At 39.9% G+C, this 16,040-nt stretch overlaps 1 protein-coding gene across 1 annotated transcript; it reads left to right on the top strand.

Moving 5' to 3' along the window:
* The first annotated feature begins 9,127 nt into the window (after positions 1 to 9,127).
* Positions 9,128 to 12,412, top strand: olfch1 (olfactory receptor C family, h1). Its single transcript, XM_016249297.1, has 6 exons — positions 9,128 to 9,333; positions 9,514 to 9,802; positions 9,932 to 10,756; positions 10,874 to 11,101; positions 11,204 to 11,327; positions 11,502 to 12,412. The coding sequence occupies exons 1-6, from the start codon at positions 9,128 to 9,130 to the stop codon at positions 12,410 to 12,412; spliced, it is 2,583 nt and encodes an 860-aa protein (XP_016104783.1).
* The last annotated feature ends 3,628 nt before the right edge of the window (positions 12,413 to 16,040 follow it).

Genomic DNA, 16,040 nt, shown 5'->3' with positions numbered 1-16,040 from the left:
AATACCTAAAACAAATAAATTGTTATTCATCTATTCAGTCGCAAATATTAAGCATGTTTTAGGCTATAATGCATGGCGTGTGTGTTTCACTAGCTCCCTTCCCATGTACGCCTTTTGTTTGATCTAATTCTGGATATTTCCAGCCTAAGACGTGTGATTAATCAGCTGATTAATCTGCATCTAAAGCCATGTCTACACCAAGAGAACTCATTATAATCAGTTGATGCGGTGACCACACGGGAAGTGGCGCGAGGCGACAAATCTTCTACAGTAACTGATGTCTCCTTTTATCCCGAATCTTTGAAACATGCGTTGTATGCATTGAAATACAATGCATGTTTCATGAAACCTAAAAAAACAGCGCGCATAAGAAAGCGATTGCACGCTTTCTCGAGCTTCAGCAAATGCACATGATCACAGATTGCAGGCTTCCCAGCTCATAAAATACCTAAAACAAATAAATTGTTATTCATCTATTGCACAAAAGCAACATGAACTAATATAAGATATAAACGATTAACAGGTGCAAGCCGATTGCACGCTTTCTCGAGCTTCAGCAAATGCACATGATCACAGATTGCAGGCTTCCCAGCTGAAACAACCCCCCACGTGAAATTGAAATAATAACCTGTGATATAAGATTTTGGCCATATTGTCTAAATCATTCATCCCACCCAATCAACAGGCACGTCATGTAGGCTTACACTTCTTGTACTTCATTGAGCACCACAAGGTGTCACTGTGGCCTCAAAGCTTTCCCCTCGCCTACTCTGGCTCGATACTTTTAGAGATTATAAATGCAGCGCTCTTTGCTGGCATTCTGCCATGCCAAAACACGCAGGCAGCAGCCGCTTGCTTTAGTTAAAAATAACTGTGTTCTGTGAATGTTGATGCTTTAATAACAAATATTTATCGGGACCGTGTATGCTGGGATTTCATAAATTGAATTGAGAAGAAAGTAACGTAACTAGTAATGTAACTAATTACTAATTAGTTTTGAAATAAAGTAATCAGAACAGTAACATGATTACTTTTAAAATCAGTAATCAGTAATTTGATTACATTTTCAGAGTAACTTGCCCAACACTGATAATTATACAGTATTTTATGCGTTTAACATTACTTCGAGCCTGTCAATCAATCGAGCGCGCCACCCACAGGATAACAAAGACATCTCTGCCAAAATTTTGTCCCCATGTGTTCAGAGATTAAAATATAAATCTTACAAAATGTTTTTTCATATATAAGCGCTACGACCCAGAATCTGCCTCATTTATTTATTGCAAAAATGTCAAAAGCAGTACCAAAAGTAATCCAAATGATGATGCGTTGCAGCCGCAGTCCTTGCCTGCAAAATACAGTAGGTCTGTGTGAGGTGCAGAGCAGAATTTAACTTGTTAATCGCTGTGAATATTATCCAGATTATTTTCCAGATCCACTCCTTGAACTCGTGAAGGCGCTCGCGCATCATTCAAACACACTTCACCAGAAACATGGCATGTCACCATCTGTGACGAATGCAGGCGAGAGCCAATGAGCGTTCGATTATCCTGCCGTAAAACCTGTCGTTTGAAGCGGCAACATTTGAATTTGTAAAGAGCGCGTGACCGCGGGCTTTGATGTTTACGGTCACTGGGCTTGCTGCTCGGGATTGAGATGAAGATCGCCAAATAAAAGCTTGGATTTGGGTCTGTTCCTCGCAGCCGTATAGATTCGGAAGATTTGAATTACAGCACACTAATAAAATTGTTTCATTTCGTAATTATTTTGCGTTTTTGGTGTATTTTATAGTTCTATTGTCAGTCACAGCATGTCTGAGAAAACACCTTTTGTGGCCCATGGCAAAAAAAGTAAACATTACATGACAAGTAAAGGTTAAACGATTTCAGAAATATTATTTATTTTAAGGGTTTAAAGTGGTCTTCTTTAACATGTAGGCCTATTCTTGGAAACGAGCTGGCAGCAGAAATCACACAGAACAGAATGAAATGTTATCATTTCATATTAAGTAAATGAGCAAACAATTGAATAATGCAATTGAAAACAAGGTCATTGATATGACAACTAAAAACAACAATAATAATAATAAAATGAATGCCGCAATTTCAATATTCATAAGGATTAATTTTTAAGTGTCGTCAATACGTCAGTTTTGTACGTTTAAATGCTGAAAATACATAAGTATTTGTACATTTAGATGCTGAAAATATGTCAGAATTGTACGTTTTAGTGCCTATAAAAATTTAAGTAAATGTACGTTTTATAGAACCACATTTTACGTTAAATATATATGATTTATCATGAGATCATGTTGGTGGGACGGGTACAAACATGAATGGGGAGAACGTTGGACAGGTTTGACACAAGAAACATAAAAGACTGGATGGATATGACGAAGAGAATGAGGCAACCGAAGCCACACCGCCATCGGACTGATGACCAAGGGATATGGACCTATAAAGCGACCTCCTCACACCCGGATGACACATGAGTTTGGAAGAGTGACCTTATTGTAAGATGGTGTCAGGCACAAATAACAGACCCGCCGGACACCCTGCAGGCACCCCAACCCCAGCTAGAGCTCGCCTGACCCAATCCTCGACACCCCAGGCAACGTCCCCCACAAACACTGCCTGAAGGCAAAATGGTGTCAGAAGGAGGCTCATCGACAAGCTCACCAAACTGCCAGGACAGAGCGTCAGGCTTACTGTTCTTGGAATCCAGTTTGTAAGACAGTATGAAGTTAAAGCACCCGAAGGACAGTGCCCAGCCAGCCTGTCTGGAGTTAGTCATTTGGCAAATTTAATGAAATAACAAACAGCTGCAAGTGCGTGCACAGCCACGCTAATTGCGAAACGCAATGCGGCCGGCATGTGCAGAAAAAAACTAAAACAAAGCATTGTGCAGGAAAGAAGAGAGGTCTATCAAACCTAAGCCCTGACAAAATGTAAATAAATGTATGAGAGAGAAAAATATATTTTTTGGTTTAATTTGTTTTTAAAAAATTTTTTTTTGCATTTGCGTTGGTAATTTACATAAAAGCAGGTTTCATGATTTTGAGACAAACTTGTATCTTTCTACCATACAGTTCTGTCTGTAATATGACTAAATCAATGGCAAACAAGAAAAGTAAGGTTCTTGGAATCTGTTACAACATTATAACATCACTGGGGTTTGATAGATTTACACCACATTATTACATAACTTTGTTCATGATGTGCTCATAATGAGTCTGACAAACACTATATAAACAAACTCATCATCATCAGAAGATTGAGGGAGGGCCTAGAGTCTATGTGATGCTTGTCTTTGGGTTCTTGCTGCTTTGCAGCATTAAAACAAAGGGGGAAATAAAGGTTAACTGTAGTATGATAGGGAAACCAGAGTATGCCCTGCTGTCCAAGGATGGAGACATTATCATCGGAGGAGCTTTTTCAATTCACAGCAAAATAAATTTGGAAATGCCATCCTTTACAGAAAAACCCCATCGCCTAATGTGCACCAGGTTTGTTACTTCTTTGCTTCTTGAGGAGCTCACCAGGTCGTGGACGGCACCTTTTACTGCCAGAAACCGATCTGCTGGTTCCTCCTCCCTCACCACCCTCGACTGTGGTGCAGCTAGGGGGTTACAAGGGTCCCCCTGGTGGAGCGGTCGGTTACGATGCAGTTGTGTCCTAATACCGCCTCCACCCAGCAGGCAGAACCGTGCCTCCCCTCTCAGGTCTGTAGGTACTCGACTGGCCAGCGATGCTTATACGGCCTGTGGAAAAGCTGCCTCCGCCTTACATGCTACGGCGTTGTTGCAAGTGCACCAGGCCAAGGCACTGAGGGACTTGCACAAGGGTGGTCACGACCCGGAAGTTCTCAGAGAACTCCACACCGCGACAGACCTCACGCTACGAGCAATGAAGGTTATGGCGTGGTCTCTGGGTCGTGCGTTGTCCACTATGGTGGTCCAGGAGCGCCATTTCTGACTGTGTCTGGCCGACATGCGCGAGACAGACAAGGCACAATTCTTGAACGCCCCGTGTCCCAGACCGGCCTTTTCAGCGACACGGTGGAGAACTTTGCCCAGCAGTTCTCCGCTGCCCAAAAGCAGACTGAGGCCATCAGGTACATCCGTCGCCAAGGGTGGCCCCCTGCCACCGCCCCCGCAGCCTCCAACAAAGCTGCGCTGTGGAGCCGGTCACAGGGCAGCCGACCCGCCCGTCCAGGCCCCCGCCAAACTTGGTGGCAAGCGAAAGAGCAAGAGGCCCTGAGACGGGCAACCCAGAGGTGGAGGGACCTGCTCTTCGGGAGATGGTCAATGCACCACTCCCTCCCCCGGAGGAGTGCTGGGCAGAGAATCTTGTTTTTTTTCCGCCACTGACCTCTCGGTTGGTGGTACCCAAATAATCGATAAAAGAGCAATTTCCTCTATCTCTGGGTCTCCAGAGGGGATGGGGGGTTGTGGACGATCCAGTGTCGTATCATATTCACCCTCCTCTCTCGCCAGTGAGCAGCAGTGGGTGGATCGGGAGGATGAACCAACGGACTACACACGCACCCTCTGCTCGAACGCAAGTCAGTGTTATACACACTCAGACTCCGCATCGGACCAGCCACGAGACGCCCGGGCCGGGTCCCTGCGATCTTCCTCGCTGCCCCACTGCAGGTATGCCTGTAGTTCCGTTGGTGCCACTAGTGCTATCCAGCCCATCTCGATGGCTTCTTCGAACCGTCAGGCTCGGCTATGTGATTCAGTTCGCCCGGTGCCCTCCCAAGTTCAGGGGCGTCCACTTTACTTCAGTGAAAGCAGCAGATGCCCCTGTCTCGCATGCAGAGATCGCAGTCCTGCTGGCGAAGGATGCGATAGAGCCGGTCCCTCCAGCAGATATGAAGATGGGGTTTTACAGCCCCTACTTCATTGTACCCAAGAAAGGCGGTGGGTTACGACCAATCTTGGACCTGCATGTCTTGAACCGGGTCCTTCACCGGTTACCATTCAAGATGTTGACGCAGGAACGCATCTTTGGGTGCGTCCGTCCCCGAGATTGGTTTGCAGCGATCGACCTGAAGGACGAGTACTTCATGTGTCAACCCTTCCGCACCACAGGCCATCGCTGCAGTTCGCGTCCAAAGGATGAGCATATCAGTACGAGGTCCTGCCCTCCGGGCTGTCCCTGTCGCCCCGGGTCTTCACAAAAGTTGCGGAGGCATCCCTTGTTCCCCTGAGAGAATAGGGCATTCGCATTCTCAACTACCTAGACGACTGGCTCATATTAGCTCAGTCTCAGGATCAGTTGTACGAACACAGGGACTTGGTGCTCTCACACCTCAGCCAGTTGGGCCTTCGGGTCAACCTGTCAACCCCATGAAAGAGCTGCATCTGCTGCCTACTTATACTCATGCGGTGATCAGCGGCAGCTAGATGCAATAATCGCATGCCAATGTGCATTGGCTCGTTTAGATTACACTCGAAGTAGATTGGTCTCTCTAAGCGAGATCCCCAATTCATCGGTCATCCGATGTGACGTCTCCGTTCCCTCCTTCAGGGAATGAGGGTTACCATACATAAACGAGATGTTTTTTTTCCCTTGATAAAAATATTTGACAAAATTAATGCTTTAATGCTGAATGATATTTGACAGTGAACGCATCTCCACTGCATAACTGCATACAATCGTTGGTGTCAGTTTAAGCATGTAAGCATGTTTTAGGCTATAATGCATGGCGTGTGTGTTTCACTAGCTCCCTTCCCATGTACGCCTTTTGTTTGATCTAATTCTGGATATTTCCAGCCTAAGACGTGTGATTAATCAGCTGATTAATCTGCATCTAAAGCCATGTCTACACCAAGAGAACTCATTATAATCAGTTGATGCGGTGACCACACGGGAAGTGGCGCGAGGCGACAAATCTTCTACAGTAACTGATGTCTCCTTTTATCCCGAATCTTTGAAACATGCGTTGTATGCATTGAAATACAATGCATGTTTCATGAAACCTAAAAAAACAGCGCGCATAAGAAAGCGATTGCACGCTTTCTCGAGCTTCAGCAAATGCACATGATCACAGATTGCAGGCTTCCCAGCTGAAACAACCCCCCACGTGAAATTGAAATAATAACCTGTGATATAAGATTTTGGCCATATTGTCTAAATCATTCATCCCACCCAATCAACAGGCACGTCATGTAGGCTTACACTTCTTGTACTTCATTGAGCACCACAAGGTGTCACTGTGGCCTCAAAGCTTTCCCCTCGCCTACTCTGGCTCGATAGCTATTCCTGAGGTAAAACACGCCCTCCTCATTACCCTACAGACAAAGAAATGTAGAAATCAATAAATGTGAAAATAAATAAATGTAAAAATAAATAATTGTATAAATAAATAAATGTGGAAAATGAATAAATAAATACATAAATGTGAAAATAAATAAATGTGGAAAACATAAAAAATACATAAGGAAATAAAATTATAAATAATTATTTATTTTTGCTTTTTTACCTCACGAATCCTCTCATTATAACACACGAATTGTAGACATTATGAAAGATTCATTATGCATATATTTATTGTGTTATAACAGAGATTTGTGAGATTGCGATGAACTGAGATGTCTTTTAGAGATTATAAATGCAGCGCTCTTTGCTGGCATTCTGCCATGCCAAAACACGCAGGCAGCAGCCGCTTGCTTTAGTTAAAAATAACTGTGTTCTGTGAATGTTGATGCTTTAATAACAAATATTTATCGGGAGCGTGTATGCTGGGATTTCATAAATTTCATGGAGAAAAAAGTACTGTAACTAGTAATGTAACTAATTACCAATTACTTTTTAAATAAAGTAATCAGAACAGTAACGTGATTACTTTTAAAAGGAGTAATCAGTAATCAGTAATTTGATTACATTTTCAGAGTAACTTGCCCAACACTGATAATTATACAGTATTTTATGCGTTTAACATTACTTCGAGCCTGTCAATCAATCGAGCGCGCCACCCACAGGATAACAAAGACATCTCTGCCAAAATTTTGTCCCCATGTGTTCAGAGATTAAAATATAAATCTTACAAAATGTTTTTTCATATATAAGCGCTACGACCCAGAATCTGCCTCATTTATTTATTGCAAAAATGTCAAAAGCAGTACCAAAAGTAATCCAAATGATGATGCGTTGCAGCCGCAGTCCTTGCCTGCAAAATACAGTAGGTCTGTGTGAGGTGCAGAGCAGAATTTAACTTGTTAATCGCTGTGAATATTATCCAGATTATTTTCCAGATCCACTCCTTGAACTCGTGAAGGCGCTCGCGCATCATTCAAACACACTTCACCAGAAACATGGCATGTCACCATCTGTGACGAATGCAGGCGAGAGCCAATGAGCTTTCGATTATCCTGCCGTAAAACCTGTCGTTTGAAGCGGCAACATTTGAATTTGTAAAGAGCGCGTGACCGCGGGCTTTGATGTTTACGGTCACTGGGCTTGCTGCTCGGGATTGAGATGAAGATCGCCAAATAAAAGCTTGGATTTGGGTCTGTTCCTCGCAGCCGTATAGATTCGGAAGATTTGAATTACAGCACACTAATAAAATTGTTTCATTTCGTAATTATTTTGCGTTTTTGGTGTATTTTATAGTTCTATTGTCAGTCACAGCATGTCTGAGAAAACACCTTTTGTGGCCCATGGCAAAAAAAGTAAACATTACATGACAAGTAAAGGTTAAACGATTTCAGAAATATTATTTATTTTAAGGGTTTAAAGTGGTCTTCTTTAACATGTAGGCCTATTCTTGGAAACGAGCTGGCAGCAGAAATCACACAGAACAGAATGAAATGTTATCATTTCATATTAAGTAAATGAGCAAACAATTGAATAATGCAATTGAAAACAAGGTCATTGATATGACAACTAAAAACAACAATAATAATAATAAAATGAATGCCGCAATTTCAATATTCATAAGGATTAATTTTTAAGTGTCGTCAATACGTCAGTTTTGTACGTTTAAATGCTGAAAATACATAAGTATTTGTACATTTAGATGCTGAAAATATGTCAGAATTGTACGTTTTAGTGCCTATAAAAATTTAAGTAAATGTACGTTTTATAGAACCACATTTTACGTTAAATATATATGATTTATCATGAGATCATGTTGGTGGGACGGGTACAAACATGAATGGGGAGAACGTTGGACAGGTTTGACACAAGAAACATAAAAGACTGGATGGATATGACGAAGAGAATGAGGCAACCGAAGCCACACCGCCATCGGACTGATGACCAAGGGATATGGACCTATAAAGCGACCTCCTCACACCCGGATGACACATGAGTTTGGAAGAGTGACCTTATTGTAAGATGGTGTCAGGCACAAATAACAGACCCGCCGGACACCCTGCAGGCACCCCAACCCCAGCTAGAGCTCGCCTGACCCAATCCTCGACACCCCAGGCAACGTCCCCCACAAACACTGCCTGAAGGCAAAATGGTGTCAGAAGGAGGCTCATCGACAAGCTCACCAAACTGCCAGGACAGAGCGTCAGGCTTACTGTTCTTGGAATCCAGTTTGTAAGACAGTATGAAGTTAAAGCACCCGAAGGACAGTGCCCAGCCAGCCTGTCTGGAGTTAGTCATTTGGCAAATTTAATGAAATAACAAACAGCTGCAAGTGCGTGCACAGCCACGCTAATTGCGAAACGCAATGCGGCCGGCATGTGCAGAAAAAAACTAAAACAAAGCATTGTGCAGGAAAGAAGAGAGGTCTATCAAACCTAAGCCCTGACAAAATGTAAATAAATGTATGAGAGAGAAAAATATATTTTTTGGTTTAATTTGTTTTTAAAAAAATTTTTTTTGCATTTGCGTTGGTAATTTACATAAAAGCAGGTTTCATGATTTTGAGACAAACTTGTATCTTTCTACCATACAGTTCTGTCTGTAATATGACTAAATCAATGGCAAACAAGAAAAGTAAGGTTCTTGGAATCTGTTACAACATTATAACATCACTGGGGTTTGATAGATTTACACCACATTATTACATAACTTTGTTCATGATGTGCTCATAATGAGTCTGACAAACACTATATAAACAAACTCATCATCATCAGAAGATTGAGGGAGGGCCTAGAGTCTATGTGATGCTTGTCTTTGGGTTCTTGCTGCTTTGCAGCATTAAAACAAAGGGGGAAATAAAGGTTAACTGTAGTATGATAGGGAAACCAGAGTATGCCCTGCTGTCCAAGGATGGAGACATTATCATCGGAGGAGCTTTTTCAATTCACAGCAAAATAAATTTGGAAATGCCATCCTTTACAGAAAAACCCCATCGCCTAATGTGCACCAGGTTTGTTACTTCTTTGCTTCTGTGTTATTAATTTTACAGTGTAAATATATATGACCTATGTAATAGATTTTATTTTGTGAAATAAGGTGTTTGTTATTATTTCCAATAAGTTGTTGTTGCAACAAGACAAACCATACTACAAAATCTCTCTCTCTCTCTCTCTCTCTCTCTCTCTCTCAGCCTTAATTTGAGAGAATTCCGTTTTGCTCAGACCATGATCTTTGCCATCGAAGAAATTAACAGCAAGGAGAGCTTACTCCCAAACATTTCGATTGGATACCAAATATTTGACAGCTGCGGTTCCACATTAGCCTCTATGAGATCATCAATGGCTCTGATTAATGGTCAGGAGTTGACAGCAGAACACATCTGCTCTGGAAAAACAGCAGTTAAAGCCATTATTGGAGAATCTGAGTCCTCCTCAACCATTGTACTATCCAGAGCAACAGGGCCCTTCAGGATTCCTGTGGTGAAATACATAGAATAAATAAACAAAATAAATGTGAAATAAAAGTGAAATAAATGTTTCCTATTATAACATATTTGAAGATAAAAAGAAACATGTTTTCTTGTTATTTTCATCTGTTCTGTTTGACAGATAAGCCATTTTGCTACCTGTGCCTGCCTGAGCAACAGAAAGCAGTTTCCTTCTTTCTTCAGAACTATTCCCAGTGATTTCTACCAGAGCAGAGCTCTAGCACAACTAGTCAAACATTTCCGCTGGACATGGGTTGGAGCAGTGAGAAGTGATAATGACTATGGAAACAATGGCATGGCAACCTTTGTAGAGGTAGCCGAGAGAGAAGGAGTATGCATTGAATATTCAGAGGCCATATCAAGGACAAATTCCAAAGAGAAGATTGCTAAGGTTGTTGAAGTAATAAAAAAGGGCACTGCTAAAGTTCTTGTGGCATTTTTGGCACAGGGTGAAATGGATGTTTTGCTGGAGGAGATTATCAGACAGAATGTAACCGGGATTCAGTGGGTAGGCAGTGAATCCTGGATTACAGCGAGATACTTGGCAACCAAAATTGTTTCAGAAGTCCTTGATGGTGCAGTTGGTTTTACAATTAGCAAGTCAAAAATTCCAGGCTTGAGAGAATTTCTCCTTAAGGTCAATCCATCTCAAAACCCTTCAAATGCTCTTCTGAGGGAATTTTGGGAGATGGCATTTGGATGCCATCTCTTTCCTTCAATCAGCTCTAAAACTGAGCATGAGAAGTTTTGTAATGGATCTGAAAATATGAGTAATATGAGTAATGAGTTCACAGATGTATCTGAGCTAAGGATTTCAAATAATGTATATAAGGCAGTTTACGCTATAGCTTATGCTTTGCATAACACATTGGCTTGCAAAACCTCAAACGGTGCACCTGAAAACAAAGGAACATGTGGAACAAAGGATTTAATAGTTTCCAGCCAAGTAAGTAAATCTTGTAAATATATATTTTTTAAATATGTATTTTCTTTATTATTATTATTATAGTATATTATTATGTAATATCTAACACATTTTAACAGTGTTTTAAAATGGTCACAGGTAATGCATTCTCTTCAAAATGTGAATTTCACAATGGCCTCAGGTGAGACGATATACTTTGACCAAAATGGAGACCCTACGGCAAGATATGAACTAGTAAACTGGCAGAAAAATGGAGCAGGGGAAACAACTTTTATTACTGTAGGACACTATGATGCCTCACTACCCAGTGAACAGCAGTTTGTCATGAATTCTATCAATATAGTTTGGGCAGGAGACAGTCACACGGTATGTACAACATAACATCATTATGTTGAGTACTTGATAAGTCAGTGACATAAAAGAAAGTAAAAATAAGTGCAACAAAGTAAGAATGTGTAAACATGGCAGAAACCGAGTTCAGTGTGCAGTGAGAGCTGTCGGCCAGGTTTCAGACAAGCTGTGATCAAAGGGAGACCAGTATGCTGCTTTGAATGTTTGCGGTGCCCTTCTGGAGAAATCAGCAGTACTACTGGTGAGATGACCAGCATTTTGATACATAAAAATACATAACACCTTTTTATCATAAACTACAAGTATAGCACAATATATATACAAAAAATATTATGTGTGCTTGCTTTCATCTAATTTAAAGAAATAAAATAAAATGTGTGCGTATAAGAATGTTATGCTCTATTTGTCTTTTTAGATTCTGCTGAATGCATCAAATGTCCTTTAGAGCACTGGTCAAATGAAAACCACAGTATGTGTGTTCTCAAGAAAGTGGAGTTCCTTTCATTTGAGGAAAACATGGGAATACTTTTGACTGCATTCTCGTTAACCGGGGTGTCTTTAACAATTGCAGTTGCACTGATGTTTTACCACTTCATAGACACTCCTCTTGTGAAGGCTAGCAATGCAGAACTGAGCTTCCTACTGCTTTTCTCACTGTCTCTGTGTTTTCTCTGTTCACTCACTTTTATTGGTCAGCCTACTGAGTGGTCCTGTATGTTGCGCCACACAGCATTTGGGATAACTTTTGCCCTTTGTATGTCTTGTGTTCTGGCAAGGACAATAGCAGTGGTAATGGCCTTCAAGGCCACAGTGCCTGGTACAAGTGTTCCTCAATGTACATTGCCCTTACAAAGAGTTAGTGTTTTCTGTTGCACTTTTTTTCAGGTAATAATATGTACTCTGTGGCTGGTATTAGCCCCTCCAATCCCGTATAAAAATATTACCCATTCATTAGATACAATAATACTTGAATGTGATCTAGGATCAGCTATAGGGTTCTGGGCTGTGCTTGGTTATATTGGTTTGCTGTCTGTCCTATGTTTCGTTTTGGCTTTTCTTGCTCGAAAGCTGCCTGATAACTTTAATGAAGCCAAATTCATAACGTTCAGTCTGCTAATATTCTGTGCTGTTTGGATCACCTTTATCCCAGCTTATGTCAGTTCTCCTGGAAAATTTACTGTAGCTGTGGAGATATTTGCGATCTTAGCCTCTAGTTTTGGCTTGCTATTCTGTATATTTACACCAAAATGCTACATTATCTTACTCAAGCCAGAGCAAAACACAAGGAAACATATCATGGGCAAAACCCATAATAAATCACAATAAACTTTCACTGCCACTTTCAAGGCAGTTTACCTTAGGACCATGCAACAACCATAAATAAATAATGTACTTCACTAAATATATAAATTAATTAATTAACCTCCAATAATTCATTCACAAATGAAAGACCCATCCCACAGTATTATGTAAACACACAAACACAGAACCCCTTATTTCCTATAATATAACACCAATTAATTCTAAAATGTATAAATATAAACATGTTGTACTTGGGGAACTATTTATCTCTGATTGAAAAATATACTCCAAAACCAGAGCTTTTGTGCTTTTCCATGATTATTATTATTATTATTAAAGTTAGGGCTATATCTGTAGTAGACACCATGCATTAGGAGACATGATTTTAACCAATGGCTATTTTAGTAAGTAAATAAACCACAGTCAAACACAAAGACACTATGTACTGTATATCACTTGCTACTCCCATGTTTAAATCTATAAAACATAAGCATTGGAATTTACATGTGTATTATATTGTTTACTTTACCAAACAAGCTCATAAACTGTCATAATAGAGCTAAACAGAAATTCTGAACAAATATGCCCTGCAAGGTGTCCACTAAATTGATATCTGTAATGGAATGTAAAATACATGAATACATTAATAAAATACCTGAATAAAAGTGTTCCTTATGTCTCTTTTATTAAAACATATTTGTAGCATGGTGTACATCTTTTACCTAATTTAATGAAGTGAGTTAAGAATAGGCCTGAAGGAGTTTTGGGATTGCTCGTACTATTGGCCAAAGATTGTAAACATGTTATTATGCATTATTTGAAGCCTAATGTTCCACACTCACAGTTAAACACACTTTTTTTCTGTGAATTGTGGGGACTTTCCATAGACTTCTATTACTTTTATACTGACCAAATTATATTTTCTATCCCCTAACCCTAAACCAACCCCTTATAGAAAACCTGTTTGCATTGTTACACTTTCAGATAAACATCATTTACTATTTTTAAATATATATATATATTTATATATATTTTTTCCCCTTGTTCCCACAGTGTCAAAAATTGCAGGTTTTACTATCCTTGTCCCCACTAGGGCTGCAGCTATCGATTATTTTAGCAATTGAGTATTCCACCGATTATTCCATCGATTAATCGAGTAATCGGATAAGAAGTATTTTTTTCTTTATTTAAGAGCAATACTAAATATACAAGAGAAAATAAGATAGATCTCTTAAAATAAACAACTAATTTGTTTCCTTTTTAGAAAAATTTACATTTTAATTGCTGAAACTGCATACGTTAATAACCTTGAAAAGTAAACTCTACTCTACTCTACTTTAAAAAAGGTAAGCATTACAACCTAAAACTAAGGCATAAATCAAGAAATATCAAAATAAATTTCACATTACTTTAAAAAAGGTAAACAGTACAAACTAAAACTAAGGCATAAATCAAAACAATAGTAATAAAAATACTAATAATACCTAAACATTGCATTTATGTCATGCAACTTAACTTTCAAGTTTCAGCTTAACAAAAGCTCAAGCATGACATAAGCCTTTACTATCTTCTTGCAAGGCTTTGTGGCTTTTGTGATTGGCAAAAAACGTGGACAGGAAGGTAACTTGGAACAAGAACAAGAGTCCATACACAGTAAACACATTTTTCTGCAACATGAAATTAGAGTTATTTGGAGAATAAACCCTCTTAAATGTCTCTCTGGTGTGTGTGTGTGTGTGTGTGTGTGCAACTTGTTTATGATATCCTTCATATTCTGTACACTGGTAGGTTCACAGCAGTGATAGAAATTGATCTGTTCTGTTCCAATAAGTTTAAATAGATTTTATGGGCATTTTTACCTTTATAAAGCCTTGCCTTCTTTTCTAAAAGTGTGCAGCAGTGATCAGTGAGTCAAATTATTACATTTAATCAGTCAATTAGAATAATAAGACATTTTGGCTGTTACCAAACAAATTATATCAGAATCAACTAAATTCATCTTTGCATTGCAGAGGAAACAAAAGCAATTCAGCTCAGCGGGACATGAATGTATTTAACCTGCAGTTACAAATTCATAAATACTATTTTGTTATTTTAAACATAAAACATTGAATACTGATATTTACAATTATTTTAAAAATGAAAGGATACTTTAAATGTGAAATTAAAACCGCCAGAAGGTGGGAGCAAGTCACTGTTAATAAGTCATTTCGATTGAACCAAATCATTTAAACGGTTGATTCATTCAGGAACGAAACACCGCCATGTTGCTCAGAGATGCAAAACAGTGCTGTGGCTGTGTTTGGAATAATGTTTTGTTGGCGAAATAGAGCAAACCAAGCAATAGACCCTGCGTTCCATTCAGAAGGGCTCATCCCTATGCCCTAAGCTTCAAATGGTTGAAGGGTGTAGGGCAGGGATCCTCAAATCTGGCCCACGAGATCCACTTTCCTGCAGAGTTTAGTTCTAACCCTAATCAAACACACCTGAGCATGCTAATCAATGTCTTCAGAATCATTAGAAAAATCACAGGTAGCTGAGTTTGATCAGGGTTGGAGCTAAACTCTGCAGCGCATTGGACCTCCAGGGCAAGATTTGAGGAACCCTGGTGTAGGGGAACAAACAACTGTTTCTTGATGTGCCCTTCTGCGTCATCATCACGTCCCCACATGGAGGCGCCGTCATCATGCAAATAATCTGCGCAAAGGATCATGGGAGCCTGAAGTGTCCATCAGTTGTACGCTTCGAAATCCTTCATTATGAAGGGCCCTTTAAAGTGGCCAGTTTTGAGCACTTTGGTTTGGAACGACCCTTCAATATGGCTGCCATGATTGTTTTCACTCCAAAGTGCCCTTCGGAGGGCGATATATCCCGTTTGGAATGCACCGAGAGTGGGGGAACTATGACGTCACTTTGTAGGCCGATCGGCTGCTAGCATCGCACTGGTTCCCTCGACAAAAAGCCAATAGGACTTTTCCATAGGCTTTTGGATTATCGCAACAAATAAGCTCTGTGTTCAATCATAGTTCATGAAACTTACACATTTTGTCCATCAAGATAATCTTCACAAAATAATAAAACTTTTATGAATTTTGAAGCCAAAATAAAAGCGCAAGAACTTAAAAGCTAAATTTAGGCTTAGAGGTGACCCCAAATAGTCGAAGATTTGATGCTTCAATAGGAGGAGCCTGATTCGACTACCAATCTCACAGTCGATTATTTGCAGAGGTGTTATGATCATGCCATTTTGGCTATATGGGGGTCCACAAATGTCGGATTTCACATAGAACTACTGGTTTTCTAACCGGTAGAAAACCGGTTAATATACAGCCTATAAGAAAATGTTGTAAATAAGAATCTGAAAATAAAGAAGCTTTAAATAAACATTTTGACATGTGTGAATAAATCTAACCACCCCTATAGATTTACGTTTCACTTTCCATAATCCATGACCAACAGAGGAGCATCTTGGCGGCAGGGATTTAAAACTTTAGCATGACTCAAATTGATAGGCAGAGTGAAAGACTGGATTTTTTTTATCAGGTAGGGTACAAGTGATCTCAAACATCTCAGCCGGTTTACATATATCGTGTATATAGTATTTATCTCTTATAAGATGCATTTGGTTGCGCTGCAGTAAAGCACTTCATTA

The sequence above is a fragment of the Sinocyclocheilus grahami genome, unplaced genomic scaffold (genome assembly GCF_001515645.1).
Source record: "Sinocyclocheilus grahami isolate Dianchi unplaced genomic scaffold, SAMN03320097.WGS_v1.1 scaffold920.1, whole genome shotgun sequence".
NCBI lineage: Eukaryota > Metazoa > Chordata > Actinopteri > Cypriniformes > Cyprinidae > Sinocyclocheilus > Sinocyclocheilus grahami.
The sequence above is the reverse complement of the archived record's forward strand: the minus strand, read 5'-3'. Positions and strand labels throughout refer to the sequence as shown.

What these genes read in the sequence shown, in the direction of transcription:
- olfch1 (XM_016249297.1), top strand. Translation starts at nt 9,128, where the DNA reads ATGCTTGTCTTTGGGTTCTTGCTGCTTTGCAGCATTAAAACAAAGGGG. An exon ending in CATCGCCTAATGTGCACCAG is followed by an intron (nt 9,334 to 9,513) that starts GTTTGTTACTTC and finishes TCTCTCTCTCAG; the next exon opens with CCTTAATTTGAGAGAATTCC. An exon ending in AGAAATCAGCAGTACTACTG is followed by an intron (nt 11,328 to 11,501) that starts GTGAGATGACCA and finishes TTGTCTTTTTAG; the next exon opens with ATTCTGCTGAATGCATCAAA.